Genomic DNA, 27,190 nt, shown 5'->3' on the forward strand with positions numbered 1-27,190 from the left:
CCAGAGCAAGACGCAATAAATTTCTGCCTATAATTCTTCTATGCACACAGAGTCATGTTTTCACATTAGTGCCAAAACGAAATTTCTTTGCCAATTTGAAAGCACACTTACTGCTCTTTTTTTTTTGGGCCAAGTGAAAATCTCTTTTTACACTTTGAAATCACTTTTACAGACTGACACATTCTGAAACCTTTTTTTTAAATTTATTTAAATGCACATGTCCAAGCTGGTTTTTTTTCAGACCACCACCGTGTGTATTCTCTGTGACTGCCTACACTCCAGCAGGGGCAACCAGCCTTAGTGATGCTGAATGTATTTGCATTACAGACTTAAAGCTGAAAACCCCACTCGCTTCTAATTACTGTGCATGACTATACATGGCAAGCACATGGGTGTGTGCTAACCCTCTGCTTCTTCCCCCAAAAATTCGCTCCTCTTTTCCATCTACTGCAACTGTGAAATCACCAGAGCAAGACGCAATAAATTTCTGCCTATAATTCTTCTATGCACACAGAGTCATGTTTTCACATTAGTGCCAAAACGAAATTTCTTTGCCAATTTGAAAGCACACTTACTGCTCTTTTTTTTTTGGGCCAAGTGAAAATCTCTTTTTACACTTTGAAATCACTTTTACAGACTGACACATTCTGAAACCTTTTTTTTAAATTTATTTAAATGCACATGTCCAAGCTGTTTTTTTTTCAGACCACCACCGTGTGTATTCTCTGTGACTGCCTACACTCCAGCAGGAGCAACCAGCCTTAGTGATGCTGAATGTATTTGCATTACAGACTTAAACCTGAAAACCCCACTCGCTTCTAATTACTGTGCATGACTATACATGGCAAGCACATGGGTGTGTGCTAACCCTCTGCTTCTTCCCCCAAAAATTCGCTCCTCTTTTCCATCTACTGCAACTGTGAAATCACCAGAGCAAGACGCAATAAATTTCTGCCTATAATTCTTCTATGGACACAGAGTCATGTTTTCACATTAGTGCCAAAACGAAATTTCTTTGCCAATTTGAAAGCACACTTACTGCTCTTTTTTTTTTGGGCCAAGTGAAAATCTCTTTTACAGACTGACACATTATGAATCCACCATGTGTAACTACAACAAAAACAATTCCCATTTCTATTATTCATTTCTTAAGTTACCACATACATCCCCTCTCAAACTGTAAACTCACCTTTAAAATTAGTTAGTTGTGAAAGAAATGTGTCACTCAAACAGCAGATTATCAGAGCCAGGATCTCTGTTCTGTACACCTCTCTCCTCTCAGCAGAACCAGATAATGGCAAACTTTCCCTCTATTTTTCCACACATATACATGTAAGTTTCAAATCTCAGTGCTTCCCCCTTTTTTTCAAATGTAATGACACATTTCTATTGGTTGAAAACCAACCCTTTTCCAAAAGTACCCTGCCCCCAACTTGACTTCTGCCTAGTACCCTTGCCCCAACTTGACTTCTGCCTGCTACCATAGCAACAGCTCATGGAACACTGCTGTGTGCAGTTAGGTCAGAAGTTCGACACACAATGTTTCAATTCCACAGAGCAAGAGTGCTTGACTTTTCAATCCTAACTGCAAATCCATAGTACTGTTCTTTGGTTACACATTTTTTTGTACCAATACAAAACATGCTTCTATTAATTTTCACATACAGCCTAGTTTTTTTTCTAGAATGGTATGAAACAGCCAATCAGTTCTTTTTGTTTTGTTAAAAATATGTATGCCTCCATTTCCAAACTGTCTTTCTTTTCATATTGCCATTCTACTGAAAGACACCTCCTGAGTGCATCCAGTTCTCCTTTGAAGATGTTCACAGTGTGGATTGTAGGGCACAGCTATGTCTTCTGGAGTGAAAAGTTTGCAGAGAAAACAGATATGGTGAGAGACCTTGCTTTGCCAAATGTAGACATTAAATGGATTGGTCAGAGAGGGTTAAAGTGGCACCAATTGATGCCATTGGTGAAATCCTTCATGCAAATCCAACACCCTGACCTCATAATAGTGCACTGTGGTGGCAATGACCTAGGCACTTTGACTGGGGTAGGTCTGGAAATGCTTATGAAGGACACCTTTGCACAACTGTTTACACTTTTCCCTAAAACTGCCTTTGTGTTTTCCAACATATGCCAAAGGCAAAAATGGAACTGGTCCAATCATTTCTGTCCACAGATTGACAAAGCAAGAAAGCACGTCAACAAATCTGTTTCTGCTTTCCTCCGTGACTATGGTATGGGTGCCATTTACCACAACAACTTGCGTTACGACATGCAAGACATTTATAGAGGAGATGGTGTGCACTTCAATGATGAAGGGAACAGAGTCTTCCTCTTGAACCTTAGACTCTGCATCGGTACTTACTTGTAGGTACCACTAAAAAAATGACTCCATAAACACAACAGCTCTTTTTAGAGCTCCCTAATTTCTAAACTCTTAAATCTGATTTTCATTTATTTATTTTTATTTTTTTTACCGTACGCTTACCGTGAGCTTACCGTACGCGTACCCCGTGATTTTTTTTAAAATCAATAAATGTTTTTTTTGTACTTTTCTGTCCTTCTTTGACCCCCTTACAATTGTTAGGGGGTCTGTAACTCTCCTCATTGCCCCCTTTCCTTGTTTTCACTCTTTTTTTTCAGAGTGAAATACACAAAATGGCGGCCGCCGCTTCCTGGTTTCGGCCGATTCGAATGTTTACTAAGATCTAAGAGCCAATCAGAATCGCGCTCGCGCACGCCACCGTACGCTTACCGTAAGCGTACGGTAAGCGTACCGTAAGCGGGCTCAGATATATATATTGATTTAAAGGCTATTTTCTCAAAATCTACTGAACTGATTTACACCAAACCTACAAAAGGCACTTCCTTGACCTACGGACTACCTCTCTGCCAAATTTCTAGTAATTCTGTTCAGCCGTTCGGGATGTAGGTCGTTCTAAAGGTCCTATGGAAAAATGCATGGGAAAAACGCGTTTTGGGACCCCCCTTTTATCTCAGCCCCCGCTTGACGGATCCCCCCGAGACTTTCAGGGTAGGAGCGGACCGTAGCGCCCCACCTATTTTGAGAAATTCGCGAGGATTCGTCGACCGGCGCCAAAGTTATTCAAAATAGAATGTTGAGGTTTTCCTATGGAAACGTGGTCCTAACTATAACTACCTACTGGCGACCGCCAGTAGGTAATATATATATATATATATATATTTATTGTAAACTTCTTCAGGACAGGGGACTAAGTCCTCGAGTCCTCTAATGGCAGCCAGCAACATTTTTCTCATGTTGCTAGCAGCCAATCAGAGCTCTCGCTCCCGAGAGAGTCTGACTCTCACGGAAGCGAATTGGCCTAAGAGGAAAAAAACTCTTTGAGTCCTTTAGATCCAGCCATCCAGATATACAATTTTTTTTAAACCTTAGTTTCTCAAAAACTACTGAAAGGATTTACACCAAATCACAAAAGGCACAAGACCAGCATCTAGCTTCCTGACAAATTTGTCGTTATTCCATTCAGCAGTTTTTGCGAAAACACTTTTGCCAAAGCCTATGGAAAATATATGGGGATAATGCTTTTTGAGAACCTCCTTTTTCCGGCCCCAACTACATATATATATTCACTGAAAAAAACCAAAGGTAATGAGGATGTTATAGTTAGCAAATAGAATTTTAAAAAACTTAGAAATTCACAAAAAAACACAAAGGTTACAGGGACGTTACAGTTAGGGTCAGGTTTTACTCATACAAAACCAGAGCAATTCAGCTGTGATAGTTACCTGAAATACCTATAACTCGCGCCCCCGCTATGCACTGCGTATGACCTCACATATTACATCACTCATGACATTGTCAGTGGCATCGCTGATGACATCTCAAATTACATCAGTGATGACATCATCAACAGCATCTCTGACGCACTCACTCACAACCCTATAGAATCTTTTATACACCCACTCCAACACAACCATTCGCAACCCCATTCAGAGAGCCATACAGGTACTTACACACCCACTCACTGATTCATAGATCTACACACACATCCACTCGCTCACCCATACTGCCACTTATATACTCACTCACTAATGCAGCCATTGACATATCCACGCATACACCCATACAGGCACTCACACACTGAGTGAGTCAGCCATAGAACTACTCCCACACCTAGACACTCACCTATACAGTCAATCACACGGCCACTTACTCACCCAAACAATTACACACACACCCACTTACTCATAAAAATAGTAACACATACTCACTCACCTATACAGTTAGCGACAGCACACACTCATCTATATAGCCACTCTCATATTCACTCACTCACGCATACAGTCACTCATATTCCCCGTCACTCATCTATACTGCCTTTCACATACCCAGTTACTCACTCATACTGACACATGCACTCAATCACCGACACAGCCATACACACTCACTCACCCATACAGTTGCTCAGACACCCACACAGTACCCCATACAGCCACTGACTCACCCACCTCCTCAACCACACACACAAACACAGACACCCAGACAACCATAAAGGTAGTCAGACAACCAATCAATCACCCATATAGCTATTCATGTACCCACTAACACTCATACACCCACTTAGACATCAACTGACAGACAGCTACACTCATTTACACAACCAGTCACTCACCTATAAATTCACTGAGACATCTAATCACTCTCTTATACAGTCAGTCATGCAACCACTGAGTCAACCATAAAGGCACTCATACACCCACTGATTCACAAATACACCTAAGGATATATATATATTTAACACTCATACACTCTCTAAAAACAGTCATTGGATGATTTTATCACTGATGTCATCAGTGATGTAATTTAAGTTATCATCTGTGATGTCATGAGTGATGTCACTGACCATGTCATGAGTGATGTAATATGTGAGGTCATAAGCAGTGCATTGCGGGGGCTTGAGTTATAGTTAACTCAGGTAACTATAACAGCTGAATTTCTCTGGTTTTGTATGAGTAAAATCTGACTCCAACTATAACGTCTCTGTAGCTTTTGTTTCCTTTTGTGAATTTTGAAGGGTTTTTTAATTCTATTTGCTAACTATAACGCCCCTACAAACTAGGAGTCATGTTTGGAAGTTAGTGATGAACTCTGCTGTGTAGGACTTACAGGAGGGCTTCTGGCCCCCAAGGTACCTCTGGAGCCAAGGGAACGTTATACCCCAACTAGTAGTGCACTGGGAGGCACATTTTCAGAGTAGTGGAGAAAGGGGGTATGGCTTCTGACAACTTCCCAGCACTCCTGCTGTGTGGGACTTACTGGAGGTAACAGTAAGTGCCTCTCCCCTGTCTTTATCAGGGTGTCTCATGGTTTCACTATCACACGCTGTCTCATTGAACGGTTGATGATATGTAACCTGGGAGCACTAATAATAATTCTCAGCTTATTACAAGCCAGCTGGGTTTTATCGACCTCTGGAGGATGAGAGGCTGGGTTGGCCATGCCTCAGAGCGAACATGTGAGCCACAGGTTACACACACACATAGGTCTACAGCCGGCGATGAACTCACCAAACTCAACCATTTTGGGGTGTGGGTATATTATTGTCCGCGCAATGATTCATCCAGTTTTACTTCATCCTCTTCTCCAGGTACTGCGTGCACTTCCGCCTGAAGCAGGTGGGGCCGGCCTGCCGTCTGCACTCCTGGACCAGCCAGTTGGTGAGAGAGAGGCGGATCTGTGTGGAGTGCCAGTCCCACGCCATGGGCAGCAGGGGACGCTGCGAGGGAGACGGACTGGAAGGCTCCAGGTAAGTGCATTCTGCACCGTGGCACACCTTTAACTGGGTGTGCATGACGCAGGCACGGGCAGTGTTCACTATGTACAATATATGCATGGCTCCTAGTGCAGGCCCAAACCTATAGTTTAGGGTGAGGCAGAAGCGTTAGCTCATTTGCATTGGCCACGCCCCCACAAATAAGAGCACACTGCTACAGGACTGTGCCAGTTCCCATTTAGCGCCGACATGATCCATATTAGAGAAGGAGCTTTACAAGCAGGGCCGACCTGGGCACGTAAAGCAGCCAATGCCAATTTTGACAGACTAGCTGGAGTCGATTCTAGCGCTATATAAACCTACAAATAAAAAAAATAAAATAAATAGCTTCCCATATGGTGCATAGCGAGCGACGGCAGCGAGCCTGACCACTACAAGGGGATTGGGGAGTTCCCTCCTCTAAGAAAAGGTTGGAAAAAATAGCAATAATTGTGCATTCTACAAGACATTTTTTTTAATTATATATTCAATTGTATTTGTTTTTAAATAATGTAATGTTGACAGTGCACTAGGATACAGCAGTTTTTATGAGGGCTCTTCAATTACTTCCTCATTATCACCCTCCAACAGTGCCCCTCATCTCTCCATAGCCCCTCTCTCACATGTATTTCACTTCTTTTATAGCGCCAGTGTAGGCAGTGGTTAATTTGTGTACAAAAAAAAAAAAAGTGTTGGGGCTCTCGTCAGGAGGCAGTTTGCACCAGCCCATTTCTCCTGTTAGCGCCGCCTAAAACAGAGCCAAATACTAATCATGAAAGTGGGGAGAGGATGTGGCATAATGGCCAGATTTGCCGACTTAAGAGCTGGAGAACCAGTTTCTAGTCTCTGCATGGGCTCGACATCCTGTGATTATAGACAAATCACCCAATCTCCACATAAATGAATGTGCCCTTAATTGGTGCTCATGAAAAGCGCTGGTGTTGATGATTAAGTGCCGGTGCTGAGCACCGGAAACCACTGGCTCAAATTAAGCACTGAGTGTACGGTGTCAGAGCATTTTACATTACACTCACACATACAGAGATAATGAATCATATGTGTGTAAATCAGTGTATAGAAAATGTTACATAAAACAAAGGGGACTGCAAGGTGTAGGAGTCACACGTCATCCATGCTGGTAGGCATTTGATCTGGGGAGGTACAAACTCAGGATTCAGAATGTAATACAGTGGTAAGGGTTGACTTTGCAAAGAACAATTTATTTCTACCCAAACAAACCCTTTTTAGCAATATTAGCATAATGGAAGACTGGGAAAAAAATGTACTTTTTAATCTACATTACAATTGTAACTTATGAACTACACAGTTACAAAAGGGTCTCTGTGACAAAAGCAGTAACCCACTGAGCTCTGCACATAAAATACTGTTCTGTGATCTGCATACTGCACACTCTTTGTGGCCGGCATATTAAACCTCAACACTACCTTAGATGAGTCAAGTCAAGAAAAGCTTTATTCGGGGGGCGTGGCCGGGCAAGATGGCCGACCGGACTTAATGCGTCTCGGCTCCCGGCTCACGCGCTGCCTCGGAGGGGACAAAAGGCGGCGGCGGCAACTTGCGCCGATCACCGATGAAGGCGGCTGGCGTGTGATATTGTGGGGCATCGGCAGTGGGTGCCGGCGAGCTCTGCCCATCGTCGGAACGGCTCCGATAGCCCTCTCCGCCAGGATAACGAGGGGCGTGCCGGCTCAACATGGCGGCGCGTCCGTAGCGGCGAGCGGGACCCTTCACAGTCCTTCGGCAGTTGAGACATCGCGGGACCCCTGATGCTCACCGGGCTGTGCGGCAAGTGAGGGATGGCCTGGGGGAACCGACGGCGACATCGGCGCTTGATTAAATCGTCCGGCTTTCATCTCCCCTTGTGTGCCTGACTTCAAAATGGCGGCAGCGCGGTACTTCATGGCGGTTCTGCACGCTCCTGTTCAGCAGCCTGTCGGCTTCGCGTGAGGGGGCCCCTTTAAACATCGAGTCCCGATTCTTTGGATTGCGGGACGCTAGGGGGCTTCTCTGGTTGAGGCCTGAGGGGACAGGTTCCGTCGCTTGCCGCTGCCCGGTGCGTCCAACCTGCACAGCTCCTGCTAGCTACGCGAACCGCTGGCGCCTCCAGTCCGTGGGCCTCGCTGATGGTGACCCTGCTCCTTCCACTCTAGCAGCCTTCTGCCTCCACTGCAGTGGTCAGTCGCAGGAGCGACACATCAGATCTGCCTGAGGGGCTCGGGTGCCTCCTGAACCTCACGCTCTCATATATCGCCGGTGCCACTCGTGCATCCCCGAGGATTTCCAGGATTCCAGGTACGGGGCCTCGCAGCAGGGGGGTTACCCCTATTCGACATCGCAGGCAGCAACCCACTGATCCGAGGCTAGCGCGTTCAGCTCTACATACGCCAGCACGACTCTGACAGTTCTGCTCTATGCCGCCTAAGAAAGCGCCGGTCAAGTCTTCGAACAAGGTCTCGGATTTCTTTTCGACCGCTGACAAGCGTTCCTCGCCGCGGGGAGACGCAGGCTCGGCAGAGATGGCACTTACGAAGGCTGATCTGTTAACCATGTTTAAAGATTTCCAAGCCGAATTACGCAAAGACATTGGGCACGACATCAAAACCTCCATTGACCAGTTGCGGGCAGACCTGACCGAGCGACTGTCCTCCCTGCAACAGGATGTGGATTCGGTCGGCACCAGAGTCCTGGACCTTGAAGCCCATCACCAGGAACAGGAGCAGCTTGCTACCAGCCTCCGGAATGATGTCCACTTCCTTAAGGAGCAGCTTCATCAATCGCAGCTACGGGCAGAAGACCTCGAAAATAGCGCTCGGAGGGAGAACATACGCATTAGGGACCTGGAAGAAGGCGCAGAGGGGCCTGATCTAGAGGCCTTTGTGGTGGGTCTCTTCTCGGAGATCGTGTCTCCACAAACTCTCAAAATAAAGCTGGATAGAGTCCATCGGGTGGGGCCTCTACCACAGGGAGAGAAGAAGCGGCCGCGCGACGTCCTGGCCAAATTCCACTCCTACAAGGTCAAGGAGGCTGTTCTCCAGGCGTCCAGGGCTAGGGAGTCTATCGCATTCCAAGATCATACCTGCACCATCTACCAAGATGTCGCACCATCGAAGTTGGCCCGGAAACAATTGCTCAGACCTGTTACCACTAAATTGCGGGACGACAAGATCCGATACAGATGGACTTATCCATTTGGGCTCAGTTTTGAATTTCAGAATAAACGACGCCATATCACCGACCTCCAGGATGGCTTGGACTTGTTAGGCATTCCTTCTGGAGGGGATGCCACCGCCCAGGGCACGTTCAGCGAACCCACCCGAGGAGCTTCATCATCTTCTGCTTGGTCGCGCAGGGTGAAGCACTGAGCATTTGCTGGAAGCCCCGGGGGCTTCACGATGTGGCTCCGTGTCTCTTTGCAGACTTGGTTGATGTCTCTGGGACCCTCCGACGATGTGAAACAGAGGCCGACTTCTGCCTGGGGAGCCCGGTGCCCTGCTGTGGCCTCTGTCTCTGGGGCTGTGGGTCCCTCCGATTAAGGCAGTGGGTCAGCGACTTTGCAGACTTCATAAGAAAGACTGATGTTGTTTCCTTTTGATATTCACATAGTGGTCCTGACTATGCAGGGTGTTTTTTCAATTTTTTTATTTTTTTGCTAGCTTTCGGATACATTCTGTGAGGTGCACTGTTGATGATTGTTCTATTTTCCAATGTGGTTGCCTTCTTGTTGCATTTGTCTAGGCTTGGGCTGATATTACGTGTCGCTCTTTCTAATTCTGTGGCCTTCTTAAGAGCCGCACACATTTTCCTTAGGTCAACCTTCCCGCCGAGGCAGGCGTGGACTGGGTCCTCGTACCTGTTGTCTCCCATGGTCTCAGAGGGGCCGTCTTGGCCCCACAGAGGGACCAAAAGTTACGTGAAAATTGTTTTTATGTGTTTATTTGTTCACATTTTCTTAGGGGTGGGGGGGGTGGGGGGGGGTGGGGGTGGGTGGTGGTGGTGGCGGCTTTTTAATATGGTTTATTGGGGATCCTCCTGCTTGCGGGAGGGCACAGTCACTGGGCGTTGATTTGTTTGCTTCTTCCGAGGGGCAGCTTGGGTGGAGTGGCGCGTTGGGGCTCTTCAGGCTGGGGATGGGATGTAGTTCTCTCCATGTGATGTGATGCTGCTCTCAATTGGAACCTGGAACGTTAGGGGTCTCAACTCACCTCAAAAGCGTCATAAGGTTTGGAAATACATTATTGATCATCACCTTGACGTTGTGGCTCTGCAAGAGACACACCTAGCTCGAGCCGAAGACTCACAGCTCAGACACAAACTCTTTCCCCTAATATACAAATCCTCGGCCCTCACAAAACATCGCGGGGTGGCCATTATGTTTCGCTCTACTACACACTTTCAACCATTGGGGGTTCAGAGCGATAGAGAAGGGCGTTGGGTTATGACCAAAGGTCGCCTTAGAGGGAAAGTCTGCACCTTTGCGGTGCTATATGCCCCTAATACCGGTCAGTCGGTTTTCCTTAACGCATTTCTGGGGAAATTGACTGACTTTGCGGAGGGCCCGTTGATTATTATGGGCGATTTCAATTTTATATGGCACAAGGAGCTGGACAGTTCATACACTCAGCGTGCGGGCCTAGGCTCTTTCTCCATGGAGACACAACAACGCATACATGATCTGGGCCTCTTTGACACCTGGTGCGCGCTTTTCCCCCAATCGCGAGATAACACGTTTTACTCACATGTCCACCGCACACACTCCCGACTGGACTACATTTTTGTCAGCCAGTCTCTGCAAGGTGCATTACAGGACGCCAAGATCTTCCCCCTCTCGATATCTGATCATAGCCTATTCCCAGTTTGCCTCAACTGGCTAGGGACTGCCCCGACCTCTCCCAGATGGTATTTCTCCCCGTCGCTTACTCGTGATAAGGAATCCTGTTCCAAAATTAGAAACGCAATTGCGGAATTCTTCAGTATTAACAGGCCAGAAGATACCTCGGAGTTTACCACCTGGGACACATTGAAGGCTGTTATTCGAGGGGATTGTATAGCTCTCAATGCGGCACTGAATAAGCAGCGTGCTCACGAGAGAGAACTACTAGAGACCGAACTGACGGCTCTTGAACGTACCCATAAAGCTAACCCCACACGGCAAACGTTACGCGGTCTTACGGCCCTCCGAGGTAAACTCAAGGCCATTTACAATAATAGGGCGGAATTTACACTTCTTAAGCTCAGGCACCTATCGTACACCCAGGGCAATAAAATTGGTAAACACCTTGCCAGACAATTGAAGGGCAAACAGGAGAAGGAATACATAGGCGGCATTTTGGATCCGTCGGGGGAAATTACCCATAGGGACGGGGACAAGGCGGAACTATTTGGGACTTTTTATGGGAACCTATATTCTGGGGATTCCTTAGACACGAATGCCCAGCAGGAATACCTCAGGTCGCTGTCTTTGCCCCAGGTGTCGGCTTCTTGGAACGACCTACTTACCGCCCCTATTATCATAGAGGATGTCACCAGGGCTATTAACAGCCTGAAAGCTCATAAAGCCCCAGGGCCGGACGGCTATACGGCCCTTTTCTATAAGACATTTGCCCCCGATGTTTTTCCTTACCTTGTCCGCCTTTTCAATAAAATGGCGGAAGAAGGTGCGACGTCCGGCACCATGTCTGAGGCTGTGATCTCCGTGATCCCCAAAGCAGGGAAGGACCCCCAGCTCTGCGCTTCCTATAGGCCGATTGCCTTACTGAACCTTGATGCTAAACTGTATTCCTCAATTATTGGCAAACGCCTCAATGATCTCATGCCCGCCCTCATCCATTCGGATCAGTCGGGTTTTATCAAAGGACGCCAGATGCATGATAATACCCGTAGAATCATACACCTGATTGAAAAGGCCAATAAGCGTCAGATCCCTGCAGTCTTGGTAGGCTTGGATGCCGAGAAGGCCTTCGATCGGGTTGACTGGGGTTTTCTATTTTGCACTCTTGGGGCATTCGGTTTTGCGCCTAAATTCCTCAACATGATACGAGCTAACTACCGTCTCCCCCGCTCTAGAGTTGTGATCAACGGGGTACACTCGTCTACCTTTTTCCACTCGAGAGGCACGCGCCAGGGTTGTCCCCTCTCACCCCTACTTTTTGCGCTCAGCATTGAACCCTTGGCTCTAGCGATCAGGAATAACCCTGCCATCCAGGGAATACCCTTTACAGGAGAATCCCAAAAGATGTCCTTTTATCCCTGTCCGAGCCGGCGATGTCTCTCCCGCCCTTGATTGGGGAACTCGAGCGTTTTGAGCTAGTCTCCGGGTTCAAAACAAACCTAGGCAAATCATATATACTTAATCTTACCCTCTCACCCACGGAGGTTCTTCGGCTTCAATCTCTTACCCCGCTGTCATGGGCTACCTCCTCCATTCAGTACCTGGGGGTTCATCTGACACCGAGAATTGGGGGGCTATATGCTGCCAACTTCCCTCCCATTCTAGCACGTATTCAAATAGAACTCATGAAATGGAAGCCTCTTTTCTTGTCTTGGCTGGGCCGTATTCATGCGATCAAAATGACTCTTCTGCCCAAACTTCTCTATCTATTTCAGGCCTTACCCATCGAGTTGGAGGCTGATTTCTTTTGAAAGGTGAAATCCATGATTCTGCGTTTTATCTGGCAGGGAGGTCGAGCGCGCTTCTCTTACTCTCTGCTGCGTCGCTCCCGCTCTGACGGTGGCGTGGGCCTACCGGACATCCTCTTATATTACAAAGCGGCGCAGCTGAGAGTCCTGACTGAATGGTCCCAACAGGACTCCGAGAAACACTCGTTACAGATGGACCACAGTGTGACGGGGCGAACCATCTGGGACCTGGTGTGGCGCTCCCGGCAGGACAGACCCCGGAACACATATATCAGTACCCCTATTCGCACCACCCTTAAAATATGGGACTCGGTCTCAGGTGACAATAGGTGGACCACGTTCCCGTCCCCGTTTACTCCGATTCATTTCAATCCAGCATTCACCCCGGCCCAACATGAGGGCTCTTTTGATGCCTGGAGAAAGGGAGGTTGCCTGGCTCTAACACACTTGTTCCTTAACTTTGACCCACTCACTTTTGATCAGTGTAAGCAAGACTATAATCTAGATGACACGGAACGTTACCATTATACACAATTGATGCACTGGGCCCTCTCTCCTCAAGTACGGGACACTGCTACTCGGCCCCTCACGAAATTTGAGGCCTTCCTCACCAAGACTACTGGTATGAAAGGGGTGATCACGTTCGTATATAGCTTCCTGCTTAAAACGGCTTCATCTCCACGCCCCAGGTATATGTCTATGTGGGAGGACTTGATCCACCGTCCTATCTCTGATGAGGAATGGTCGCACCTATGGTCCGACATGGCACGATTCAATCATTCCACAGAACTCAGGGAAGCGCACCTGAAGACCATGATGGACTGGTATTTGCACCCAGCTAAACTCCGGCAGATTTTCCCCACCACCTCGGATAGATGTTGGAGAGGGTGTGGTTTGCTTGGGGACTTCCGGCATATATGGTGGGACTGCCCGACTATCCGCCCCTTTTGGGAAGAAATCCTAGCGCATATAAAAGATATGTTGGGTTACCCATCCCCGCCAACATGGCGGGAGTGATTTTGGGACTTCGTGACGCCTCCCTAGAACATCAGACATGAGCGGATAAAATGATTATGTGGCTTTGCGTTGGAGCAGCTAAAGTTACCTTAGCAGCCGCTTGGAAAAGAAAGGCTCCTGCTGTTTCCCTCTGGCACTCCCGCCTTTGGAGATTGCTTAGCTTAGAGCGTATGGCGGATATTTTCAGGGATAACTATAAGAATTTTGAATTTAAATGGGGACCCCTTGTTTCCTTCCTTTCCAGAGGCCTCCCGGCCGCTGTTTGTCCCTCTTCTATAATAAGCCTCCACCTCTTTCAATTTTGATCAGAGTACTGTGTCGATCTCCATCTCGATAGTTTGTGTATTGCCGCCACCACGGGTAGGGTGGGGGGTGGGTTTAGAGGGGGTCTTTCCTTTTGGTCTCTTAGTTTTACTATCCCATGTTGGGATACCTTTGTATATGCTTTCCCTTTTTTTCTTGTTTTTTTGTTCACTTTATGTATAGCGCCTCATTTGCGCAAGTTGGGGAGGTTGCCATCACAGAAGGAAGTTAAATAGCCTATAGATTTGCCTGCTTGCTTCGTACCTCTGTAACGACTTGTTTTAAGCTCCATTCTGTTTAGAAACTGTGTTCTCCAGTCGGCCTGCCTATCGGAAAGAGGAGCTGGTTTTGTCTTGATCAAGGCAATTCATTCAACTGCTATGGACATGTTGAGATTTTCTGATCCCCTGCGCGGGATCTTGTGATGGTACTCTCCCAGATTGTACGTTGTAAAATTTAATAAACATGACTTTGAAAAAAAAAAATAAAGAAAAGCTTTATTCGATTACTTTTTTAACAATCATAAAAGCACATAAAAAACATACAAAGCTTTCAGCTTACGAAAAGATGCAAATAGAATAGACATTTAAAAACCTCTAAAAAAGTGATATACAATTCAACATAGTTAAAAACAAAGAGTGATAAAGTGACAGTGCGCCCAAACAATCTCGCTCCTTATATCACAATGCTCTTCTTTTGGCAGAGCACTTTCTTGAGATACATGCATATCCTACAGGCTGTATGCTCATTCTCTAAGAACTGCAACTTGATTAATGCCGGGCAGGATTGCCTCACCCCCAAAGCTTTTAAAATAGGAACCAGCCAGACCTTTCTTAACTCCATGTAAAATTTGCAGAATAAAACTAAGTGGATAGTTGATTGAACCGAATGATAGTCACAGGGGCATAATTGTAATTCACGAGCCCAATCGTTCATTATTGGGAAAGAGACAAATCTATGGACAATCACCAATCTGAACCCCGTTAATAGCAGTCTGTCATATCCACCAGGGACAAATGCTAAATATGGCTGCATACTAAAAGTGGTTAAAACCATTTGATGCTGCTGAACACTGGGCTTTAAAGTCTCCCCAGACAATCTTAACATATCCAACATCTGAAGACCCTCCTTTCTTAATTCTTTCTAGTAATAGACTGGATGGAGCTGGGGTTAGTAAAATATTCCGGATGACCTAAATCTCTCATAAACTCTTGCACAAATTTAACCCAAGGAATCTGTAAGGCCCCTTCCAGATTTAAGCTGACCCGTAAGATCTCCCTGTTTAGCTTTGGCTGTTCTGTTGACCAGATCCTATGCCAGAGGAGAATGGGTTCCAGTCTTATAAGGTCAGAGATATATGGGAGTCCCAGCTCTGCATGGCAAACATATGTGGAAGTACTGGCTGGAACTGACAAATGAGTCAAAACTGCCACTCGGATCAGCAGGTACATTAATCACCAGAGTTATCTTGGCACTTTTATTGTTGCCTGAAAACATTTGGCTATACAAGGAACTCTGCAGTGCTTTCAAAACTGTTGCACTGCCACAAAACCGGGCCCCAGGAACTAAAATAAGGGGCCTCCTCCCTTTCAGCCTCCCTGGGAAACGCTTGATGCCCTGTACTTTCAGTCCGGCCTTTTTTGCAAGCGCCTGAGCTCACTTTTGCGCTCTGTGGGGGCAAAAAGCGAGTGCAAATGGCCTTTGTGCCCCTAGACACTATGTTTAATATGGCCCCTGGTTTCAACACACCACTTACAGCAGACCTTCCTAAGGGGACCACGAACCCCAGCCGTGCACTATGCAGACAGTGGGAGCGGTAAGGGAGTTTTCATAGCGCCCTGGGAATTTGTGATCATCAAACTAATGCTCTTGACTAAATAAATGTCTCTAAGGTCTTCCCTTATGATGCACCGAATCCCACTGATTACCTGGGGGTATTCATATGGGGAGAACAGTAGCTGAAAGAACTCAAAATAAGAAAATAAAAACAACTCGTCTTTAAATACGCAGCAAGCATTTCCCCAGCACAGAAATCTAGTGCATATTTCCTCTGGCTTTTTTTCCCGGTGCAATCACCGGTTGAACACCCCTCCCAGCACATTAATGGTATTGCCATTTCCTCAATGGTGTGAATTGTAATGCACACCTGCTCCCCGGTGTGCAAGTCAGAAAGACATGTTATCCCTTTCACGTTTCAGGATTTAGTACAACAAAAGGTGATTGGTGTAATGCTTGCAAACGTCTCTCGCTCTGGCAATCCATAATGGCTGCATTCCACTCATTTGTTTTTGCCCACTGTGCCACTCCAGACTGGGAGCAGCCATATGCAAATCAGTCTAGTTCCACTGCTAGGTCACAGCCCCTCTAAGTGGGAACACAAGTAATCACAGGACACTTCCAGCCTTGGGCATCTGTAGAGTAGTGCAGCTTAGATCGTAAAGCGCAGTGACTAACACATCTGGGCATACCGGTCAAACTTGGGTATACCAATCCATGTGCTAGTTACATCAGCACCACCGGAAGGCCTGGTCCCAGGATGATAAATGGCTCAAATCTCAAAAGAATTTGTAAATATTCATCCTTAGGTTTATACCCACAGTTGGAGTGGATTTATGCTTTTTTTGGAGACTTGTATAAAACAAACCTCAGTAGATTTGGGAAGCTGCAGCAGTCCCTGTTTTCCACGAGTACCTATGCGTAAATATTTCCATATGCATAAATGTGCTTTCATACATGGTTAGCAAAAGTGCATTTGCACATGCTAGCTTCCTAACAAGGGGAGAGATCACTTCTCTCACACCCAAACCATCACCATCCAGGATAGGAATTTACTGCTGGCCTTAACAGAAGTAAATCCTCGACCTTATCCAGGGTGGGCGCAGGTTGTGAAAACATCTGTGAATAGCAACAACTTAAGGGATGCCCATGTACTTTGGAAGGCAATCCTGCTCCGCAGTACTCAATCCCCTCAGAGCAGATTTACACTCACTTAAAATGTTGATATACTTAGGTAATAGTACATCTGTGTAAATCAATTTCACAACTATAAATTTGTTTTTGTGAATTTACAGTGGTAAATGATGCCATTTGGGCACGTCAGTTGAAACTTATCAATCTGACCTAAAGTCAGTCCGGCTGTTGGCATAAGAAGAAACACTGGCTAGGGGTGAAAATCCCTGTGTTTAATATGTTTCCAATATGTAGTATCCTAGTATCCTGTTCATGTTAAGGTTATACCATTTTCACCACCTTCTCAGCCAGTGGAATGTTGCTGTGATGATGCGATTGGAATGTTGGTAGTCTGTAAGGAGAAGTCACACTTGAGAGTGGTCTGAGCAGCAGGCAGGCCGCTCCTGGTGAGGCTGATCTACGGAACATGTAACTTTCTACAATAAAACATCTTGAACTACAGCTACCTGCGTGGCCCTCGTTACCACAATTATTTGGCGACGAGTTGGTGACTACCTACATGCTACAAGTGGATTTTCAGTGACCTGGTGAACAAAAGAGGACCTGAAGATGAAGCAAACTACAGAGCCTACAGAAACAGCCACCACAAATGATACAAGGAGGTATCCACAGGAAAGGAGAAATCCAAAGAAGACACAAGGACGTTCTACACAGAACAGCAAAAACATCCAAAAGAAAGCTGGAAGTACTTCACGTACAAGCAAAGATGTTTACAAGAAACCAAAGAAAATGAAGCACTAGGCCTCTCAGCCCCACCAGTGTCATCACTATCAGACAGCCCTAGCCCTGGTGTGCTGTGCTCATCTACATTACCAATTTTGGACTTTGATGTACCAATATGACTTGTGTCTTTAAGCTCCTGAACTTACACCGTGTAAATTCTTTTGGGACATGTATGTGCATTTTCAGCCACACACTGCATGACCCTGAGAAGTTCAAAGGCAATCTTGGATTTTGGCTACCATTGCAGTCGACATGTAAGGATGTTCATGCTTTTTGGACACTCTCTCTCACAGTTGCTGCCTCTGTATTAGAACAAATCATTTCTACTTGGTTGAAGTTCTGCACTCTGAAGCAGTCCACAGGATGATTGTTACCTGGTCAGTTTCGAGGCTTGTGACAAGCAGCACAGACAGTGGAAACTGTTGTTTTTGGCTCCAGTGTTTCATTGGGCCATATTGCGAGTGTGAGACAGTCTACACTGGTCTGGAGTTCATCTGAATAGGTAACCGCTGTTATGATGGGGACTATTTGTGGCCTGTTTTATAAAAATGTGGTGAGTTTCTAGACATTTATCTACAACGTTATGTCTTAACTTTGGCTGTTAAACCGCCTTGTTAGGTCTATTTAGAACTGCGTGTGCATCTTACCTCACACCTCATGCCGCACGCGTCTCTCGAGGATCCACAGTGACGTCAAGGTCTTCCTCTTATCCCTACGTGATACTATTTGGCGAATGAGTGTGCCGTGAGCCATACGGCACAACGTAGACGACGTGCCGCCATGTTTTGGTTGGCTGCCTCTGCTGATGTCAAGGATTGTTCACTCTTCATGATGCCAACCACGTTTTTACCGCTAGTTCTTATGTGGCCAGTGCGGCGTGATGAGATGCCCTTCTCACTGTCACTTCATTTCGTTTCCACAAATATGTCTGCTGTTTTAGAGGATCATCTTACGTTCTCCGGGGTCAATTAATCATACGCACGGAGGCATCTGGACACTGCTTTGACTTCCAGTGGTGAGTGGCAGTTTTTTTTTGCTTTTGTTCTTCTCTTCGGCTGCCATCTGGTGACAGAGATGAAATTGACCGGTGGCCGTTCTACAAGAAGTTTTATTCACACTGGTCCTTGGTGTGAAGTTTGTCTACACGATCCCGGTGACAGGCACACCATGGACTTTGTCTGCCTGTCTAACTGTGTTAAGTTGCAGTCTGTTGTTGGTAGCATCAATTGCCTTTGTTGTTGCGTCATCTATACTGTTTCTCAAGAGTGTTTCAGCATTTCCGTGGGACATTGTTCACAAGCGATCTTTGACTGCCTGTGCATATGGTGTTAGCAATTCTGAGGTCGGCAGCTCCAATTTCAAATGTAGTGTGGTTGGAGCTACAGTGTCTGGGGCGGTTTATAAGTGCATATATTGTGGAAATTGTTCTAGTATGTTTGCTGCATTTGTTTTCACTTTTGCACTCATGCGTCATGCTTACTATTTACAGTATTTTTGTGTTTTTACGGTTAGGCATGTTTACGATTTGATCCCTTACGCAAGGGTGTTTCTTGTCTTGTAGAACTCGGGTGAGAGGCCGCTCACCGGTGTGGGTTATAGTTTAAGGATGGACTACATTTAGAGTGGTTATATCATTGTTCTTTTCACATAGTACACATCATTTTTTTTTCTTCCCTACGTAGGCATGGCAATGGGTTTCAGTCCTATTTGCTCAGAGTATATTTGCCCACATGTGCTACTTACGGCTTCTACCCTCACACAGGGCATGGTTGTATGGGTGTTAGTCCCATTTACAGCAGCTTACCGTACCTATTTCTGGGGATAGGTCATGAGTTCATACCCATGTATAATAGGTAACCATAGCTAACCTCCCTTTCGTATTGGGTTAGGCCATGGGTTCAGTCTCATGTACAGCAGCTAACCATATCTAACCTACCTTTTGTCTTGAGGTAGGTCATGGGTTCAGACTCATGTACAGTAGTTAACAATAGCTAACTTCCTTTTCGTCTTGGGGTATGTCATGGGTTTCAGTCCCATGTTCTCTTACAGGTGTGTTGTATGGGTTTTAGTCCCATTACTACACTGCACAGTATGCAAACTCTATGTGGTGTTGTCTTTACAAGAGTTATTATTTCATGGGTTTTATTCCCATTGATAGTAGCTCCTCACCTTTTTTTTCTTGGGGTAGGGGTTGGTCATGTGTTTTAGTCCCATTCTCACATACATAGTGCACATCTTTGCCCTTACATAGGGTGTGTTTCTTGGGTCTCAGTCCCATTTGCAGTTATTATCGCAACGATGTCTTCATTTTTTAACACTGTCAATTTTGCAATGTGACGTTATGTTTATAATATATTGCAATGTCTATTTTATAACGGGGAAGTATGAGTGATCGTATTTTCTCCTCTTCTTCTCTGTTTTCTCATTTTTTCAGTTCTCCTCGTGATGTCTTTTCTTCTTGTTATCCATGGATTCTTGTTGTTAGTCTTCCTTCGCCCTCTGTCTTTCTCTTATCGTACTGCGTTTTTTGGTCTTCATTCCTCTTGAGGTTACTTTTCCTTCGCCACTTTGTGTGTGTCTGGATGTAGTCCAGTGTTTGTTGTGTTGTGCTATGCCTTGCCGTGTGCCTGTCTGGCCAGTAGATGCGTCTGGGGGGGTGGGTAGTCATTGGTGCTTTTACGTCTATTCTCTTTCTCGTTGTTTTCTTTCTGTGTCTTTTTTTTTCAGTTATTTAAAGAAGGGAGGATGGGTTATATTTATCTGTTTTTTCATCTGTCGCTTCCTCGCTTTCTACTCCCACCTATCTTTCTGTTCCCTCCTTGTTGTTCACTTCTTTGCATCAAGCATGCTGTTTCTCTATTCCTCTTTTTCTTTCCTCATTTATGGTTCTCACTTTTCAGTTTCCCATCTTAATTGCTTTTGTTATATAAGGAAGGGGGATATGTAGTATCCGGTCAATGTTAATGTTATACTATTTTCACCACCTACTCAGCCAGTGGAATTTTGCAGTGATGATGCGTTTAGGAATGTTGGGAGCCTGTGAGGAGAAATCACAGTTGAGAGTGGGCTGAGCAGCATGCTGGCTGCTCCTGGTGGGGCTGATCTACAGAACATGTAACTTTCTACAATAAAACATCTTGAAATACAGCTACCTGCGTGGACCTCGTTACTACACAATCTTCTCCAACTTGACGGACTGTTTAAAGCTGTTGTGTGATGGCACGAGCTGCAACCATCTGCACTCGCCCGAGCTCATCAACACCCCTCCATGGACATTCCAATGAACATGTGGAATTAGATGCAGTGGTCTGAAGTTACTCCTAGCTGAGGAGATGCAATAAGGGAACCGTAGAAGTGTGAACAAGAATGGGGGGGCTCATAACACCTCAGCTTTGCGCAACATAAGCCAATATTGCGTTAGTACCAATTCCTGACCCACCTTCCTCCTTTTTTTCTTTTCTAGAACATTCTGGACTTCTGCTTCAGTTCCTGGGTGCCAGGGCTCATGGGTTCGAGAATCTCTCCAGGAGGACTGCGCGTGCCCCCAGTACTCCTACCTCTTCGTGTGACGGCAGGATCTGACAGCAAAAATTTGGGGGACCATAAGCCAAGACTACCTGGGCCCAATGGGAAAGAGGGCTGAAAGCGAGTGGAAGACTCCCCACCCACTGTGCCGTCCCTTGTGGCGCTTTCACCTTGGACACCACAGACATGTTATTTATCAGAACTCTGCATTGCACCACAGCACAAGGGAGGGTTGGTGTCTTTTTCTTTTAACATTCATCCTTCTGTCTCTCACATGAGCACAACTTGGTTATGTAGCTCTTTCTGTTTGTGCGTTTCCTGCAGCAGAATTTCAGCTAAAGCCACTATCATGCAATCGAATGTACTGTTTTTTTTAATGGGTAAAATCAAAGTTTAATAATGGCAGCCCTGTTTAAAGCAACAAACTGGGCCATTTTGGGGTGCAAAAGCATAAGATTTCGTGTTCACTTTCCTTCTCAAAAGGAATAACACCAGCAAAACCACTTTTCACATAGTTACACATTATTTACTTTTTACAAAATGATGCAAAATTAATAAAATCGAGGTTCATACTGTCCCATGTTTGAAAGCCAGTAATTTACAAATGTGGGGTTCAAAAGTTAGAGATTTCGACATTTCCCAGAATCTTCGTTTGAGGAGCATAACATCTTATTTCAAAAAATGTATTCTTCCTTGAAGATTGAGCCTAGGTAACGTGTTCAGCAGGAGAAAGAATTGTAGCTGGAAGATGCCAGGTGAGCATGCAAACCAAAAATCAGTTGTTTTGTTGACTACTCAAAGGACACATCAGAAACACACCAGAAGGAATACATATGTCTGGGCTGTCCTGTTGTCAGTCTTTGGTTTTTGTGTGGATTTCAGTATTTTCTAAAGGTTTTGAAATCAGTGCTCATTGTTTATGCAGCTGCCTAACCCCCACAGAATAGGAAAAAACACAACATATGTTGTTATGAAGCACATATTTAATTTAAAGAAGTAGTAATGCAGGGTATGTAGTGTCTTCCCATTGACAGTGTGACGTATAAACTACGTTAGACTGTTTTAAGCACAGAGCGTCTGTGTATTGTACTCTTATTCACTATCACATCTTCCTACCCTCTGTACATTTCATTACCTCTCACACTTACTCGGTAAGGACTGTCTGGTCTACAGAACTATTAATGGATTAAAAAAGTAAGAGTGCTATATTCAAACGTTTTAATAAACTCTTGGGCACAGTTTGGGGTCAGTCACCTTCGCCTTACTGAATATTGACTTGTAGGAGTGGGGTGCAACTCTGCCAACAGCATAGCACCCTGTGAGACCTTTAAACTGTAGAATTACACCAGATTGAATTGTAGCCATGCTTTCCAAAGCACCTGAACCCGGATGCCTTAATAATGCTCACCACGGCTTTGCTGCGCTCTTTACAGGAGGACATTAAGGGTGGGCTGCTATGGGGTGGACATTCATAGCTGCCAAATGTCCCACTGTGTCAGTCCTGACCTTTTACCAGACATCACATAGTATTCTGGGATCTGAAATGTTGCTATTAACATTGTAACTACGGGCTCAACAACCCTAAAGTGCAGTTGAGTAAAAAGCCACGATTAGCCGAAGGTAACACACATAACAACGGGGCACCTTGCGTATTTTGTTGGATTGTGTACGGTCTTGTGCCATGTTTCCACCGCTGTCCCAGGTGCACTCTTTTCACAGATACTGGTCACTCTGCCTGCATTGAATGTTTAAAGCCTGGCGTGTTTGGCAGGTCACTTGCTATCAATAGTCTTGTGCCATGTTTCCACCGCTATCCCAGGTGCACTCTTTTCAGAGATACTGGTCACTCTGCCTGCATTGAATGTTTAAAGCCTGGCGTGTTTGGCAGGTCACTTGCTATCAATAGTCTTGTGCCATGTTTCCACCGCTATCCCAGGTGCACTCTTTTCAGAGATACTGGTCACTCTGCCTGCATTGAATGTTTAAAGCCTGGCGTGTTTGGCAGGTCACTTGCTATCAATAGTCTTGTGCCATGTTTCCACCGCTATCCCAGGTGCACTCTTTTCAGAGATACTGGTCACTCTGCCTGCATTGAATGTTTAAAGCCTGGCGTGTTTGGCAGGTCACTTGCTATCAATAGTCTTGTGCCATGTTTCCACCGCTCTCCCAGGTGCACTCTTTTCAGAGATACTGGTCACTCTGCCTGCATTGAATGTTTAAAGCCTGGCGTGTTTGGCAGGTCACTTGCTATCAATAGTCTTGTGCCATGTTTCCACCGCTCTCCCAGGTGCACTCTTTTCAGAGATACTGGTCACTCTGCCTGCATTGAATGTTTAAAGCCTGGCGTGTTTGGCAGGTCACTTGCTATCAATAGTCTTGTGCCATGTTTCCACCGCTATCCCAGGTGCACTCTTTTCAGAGATACTGGTCACTCTGCCTGCATTGAATGTTTAAAGCCTGGCGTGTTTGGCAGGTCACTTGCTATCAATAGTCTTGTGCCATGTTTTCACCGCTCTCCCAGGTGCACTCTTTTCAGAGATACTGGTCACTCTGCCTGCATTGAATGTTTAAAGCCTGGCGTGTTTGGCAGGTCACTTGCTATCAATAGTCTTGTGCCATGTTTCCACCGCTATCCCAGGTGCACTCTTTTCAGAGATACTGGTCACTCTGCCTGCATTGAATGTTTAAAGCCTGGCGTGTTTGGCAGGTCACTTGCTATCAATAGTCTTGTGCCATGTTTCCACCGCTATCCCAGGTGCACTCTTTTCAGAGATACTGGTCACTCTGCCTGCATTGAATGTTTAAAGCCTGGCGTGTTTGGCAGGTCACTTGCTATCAATAGTCTTGTGCCATGTTTCCACCGCTATCCCAAGTGCACTCTTTTCAGAGATACTGGTCACTCTGCCTGCATTGAATGTTTAAAGCCTGGCGTGTTTGGCAGGTCACTTGCTATCAATAGTCTTGTGCCATGTTTCCACCGCTATCCCAAGTGCACTCTTTTCAGAGATACTGGTCACTCTGCCTGCATTGAATGTTTAAAGCCTGGCGTGTTTGGCAGGTCACTTGCTATCAATAGTCTTGTGCCATGTTTTCACCGCTCTCCCAGGTGCACTCTTTTCAGAGATACTGGTCACTCTGCCTGCATTGAATGTTTAAAGCCTGGCGTGTTTGGCAGGTCACTTGCTATCAATAGTCTTGTGCCATGTTTCCACCGCTATCCCAGGTGCACTCTTTTCAGAGATACTGGTCACTCTGCCTGCATTGAATGTTTAAAGCCTGGCGTGTTTGGCAGGTCACTTGCTATCAATAGTCTTGTGCCATGTTTCCACCGCTATCCCAGGTGCACTCTTTTCAGAGATACTGGTCACTCTGCCTGCATTGAATGTTTAAAGCCTGGCGTGTTTGGCAGGTCACTTGCTATCAATAGTCTTGTGCCATGTTTCCACCGCTATCCCAGGTGCACTCTTTTCAGAGATACTGGTCACTCTGCCTGCATTGAATGTTTAAAGCCTGGCGTGTTTGGCAGGTCACTTGCTATCAATAGTCTTGTGCCATGTTTCCACCGCTCTCCCAGGTGCACTCTTTTCAGAGATACTGGTCACTCTGCCTGCATTGAATGTTTAAAGCCTGGCGTGTTTGGCAGGTCACTTGCTATCAATAGTCTTGTGCCATGTTTCCACCGCTATCCCAGGTGCACTCTTTTCAGAGATACTGGTCACTCTGCCTGCATTGAATGTTTAAAGCCTGGCGTGTTTGGCAGGTCACTTGCTATCAATAGTCTTGTGCCATGTTTCCACCGCTATCCCAGGTGCACTCTTTTCACAGATACTGGTCACTCTGCCTGCATTGAATGTTTAAAGCCTGGAGTGTTTGGCAGTTCACTTGCTATCAATATGGACTTTTTAGAACAAGGATTTACAATGCAATATGTCTCGCAATTGCGAGTTTTTGAGCTATTGGCATTGTACATGACACTGCCTTTTATAATATTAAAAGGCATTGTCGTTTACAATACCAATAGTTCAAAGTTTTGCTGAAGCAATACCTATTGCATTGCAGAGCGCGGCTGCAGGGTTCCTTTGTCATTCCACAGTTCAATTGGTTAGCATGTCAATATCTTACCAAACCTCAGTATTTTTCTCTCAGTTATAGCGGCTCATCGCCTCGAAATGCAGCAAATAATGTGCAACGGTGTATTTTGTTTCCATTTATAGCATGGCCGCATTTGCTAACATTTTCAAATAAAAAACAATTTCTCAGAGAGAGAGATTTGCCAAAAGCACATCATATTTGCAAAGTTCACACACGATGATGCATCTTACGACAGCAATTTCTCATGAAAACGTTTACATTACATATCAGTTTAGCTTGTGTGCTGTCCATTTGCAGGTTTCAAGTGGCAAACCTCACACAAAAGTATTTGGGAAAAAAAAATATAAAAAATGATATTTGAACCTGCTCCGTGAACTCTGCATAACCTTTCTAATGTGCTTTACTTCTCACATCATGTACATTTGTAAGAGATGGAGGTGGGAAAACAGACGGGCGGCCAATGTGGAGCCCACTTTGCTGAATAGTCATTTTCAAGTTTTTATTAATCTCCCCTCGTATTTTCCAACCTCAAGCTTAAGATATCTTTACAAAAATAACCTTTTATTTGCAATGCCAACCACGTCGACAGATAGGAACCACTGGCAAAGCGTTTGGACTCGGCGCTCAGTCTGACTCCTATTGGGGTGTGGTCTAACGAGACACGTCACAAATGTACCATTATCAGAACAGGTCGGAGAGAGGCCGGGCGATCAATATGGAGCCCCCAGAGCTTCAGTCATTGGTCTCTCCTGTTCCCACCCCTATGGTGATGAAACCAATCAGCACAAGTTTCTGTGAAATACATAAAGCAGCCCTCCTCAGGTAAGATAAATGACTGCAGACATTGGACAGCTGCCCTTTTCACACACAAGTGCTCCTGTTTTGTCATTCTGTTTGAGCCATAACACTGAGCATTCTTTTTTGTGTCCATTTCTGAAGTTAAAGCCAATTTGTCAATTCCTGGCTTGGGAAAGAGAAGGTGTATTAAAAATGTTGTCGAAGAAGCCCTTCACTTGCACATTTGCAAAACAGAAATAACACAGCAGTCCCAGCACTGCTTGCCGGCCATTTGACATATATGTTCCATACCTCACATACACGGCTCTCTGCTTTTCTGCAGCGGTGCTTCCGAATGCTGGGGTGATTCTGGCACAGGCACAGTAAACAGCATTGCAGAGACAAATCCGCAAATTAAGTTTTCATCGTTTAAGAAGAGAATGTAATACATCGCCTTCTACTCTCCCACCCCCAACACAGTGTATTAGAAGAAACCAAACGCAGTGTCCCTGAAGTGGGTGCCATGCTCAACATCAAAGTAAAAAAAAAAAACATTAAACTGAGCGCGGTGTCCATAAAGTGGGCGCCACGCTCAGCATGCAAGTTAGAGCGGTATAGCGCTCTATAAGAGAAGCGCTGCAAATAAAAAAAACAGTCACCATTGTCCCCACCAGTGTTAATAAACAAAATAGAGCTCGCCTACTTATAATACAGACCGTGTAACAAGCCAAGTAAAAGGTCCAGTCATTATGGGCGGTAACAAATGCAGACAAGGCGGTATCAAAGAGGGACTAACTAGCCTATTTACGAATCAGAAACCAGCATTTAGGAAGGACAATGACACAAGCCAATGACAAATATAGGTGGAGAGTGGGCGAGGCTTCAAGTGCATACTCTAATACAGCATGCCTCGCAGAGTGAGCAGGGCAAGCGCGCTGCCGCTAGGCTCGACCTAAAAAGGGGCAGACGTACATAGAGTTTAACCCATTCTGTGGATTAATGTGATAGTAGTTGTTGGCCAAGATTCTTATGACCCAGCCATTTCACCAAGCAGTGAAAGAATTAAACACTGCCCAAAAAATCAGATGTGACTTTAATATTTCCAGATTTTCCACACAGCATGAAATAATCAGTGTAGCCTAAAACATGCTTCTAAACCCTGTACTTTTAATCCAAGCACACAAAAAAGGAAGAAACAAAAGGAAGAAGAAACAATATTTTAGTGACATCCTTAAACAACAAAACTCAAGTACAATAATCTCAGACAAGTCTTTCTTGCTGCTACTTTGTATAACAAAGCTCCACTGTGTTGGCACCTTCAGGAA

The 27,190-nt window shown here is 45.4% G+C and overlaps 1 protein-coding gene across 2 annotated transcripts in view; it reads left to right on the plus strand.

Annotated features, from left to right (window-relative positions):
- The window catches only part of LOC146783278 (somatomedin-B and thrombospondin type-1 domain-containing protein-like), a 404,714-nt gene extending 383,141 nt beyond the window's left edge, over positions 1–21,573 (plus strand). For both annotated transcript variants that reach the window (XM_085633512.1, XM_085633513.1), the window contains exons 4-5: positions 5,637–5,795; positions 20,935–21,573. In XM_085633512.1, coding sequence (XP_085489638.1) covers positions 5,637–5,795; positions 20,935–21,040 — 265 coding nt within the window. In that variant the 3' untranslated portion in view covers positions 21,041–21,573. The remainder of the gene's footprint in view (positions 1–5,636; positions 5,796–20,934) is intronic.
- Positions 21,574–27,190: the final 5,617 nt, after the last annotated feature.

This window comes from Triturus cristatus, chromosome 11, assembly GCF_964204655.1.
Source record: "Triturus cristatus chromosome 11, aTriCri1.1, whole genome shotgun sequence".
Classification (NCBI taxonomy): domain Eukaryota; kingdom Metazoa; phylum Chordata; class Amphibia; order Caudata; family Salamandridae; genus Triturus; species Triturus cristatus.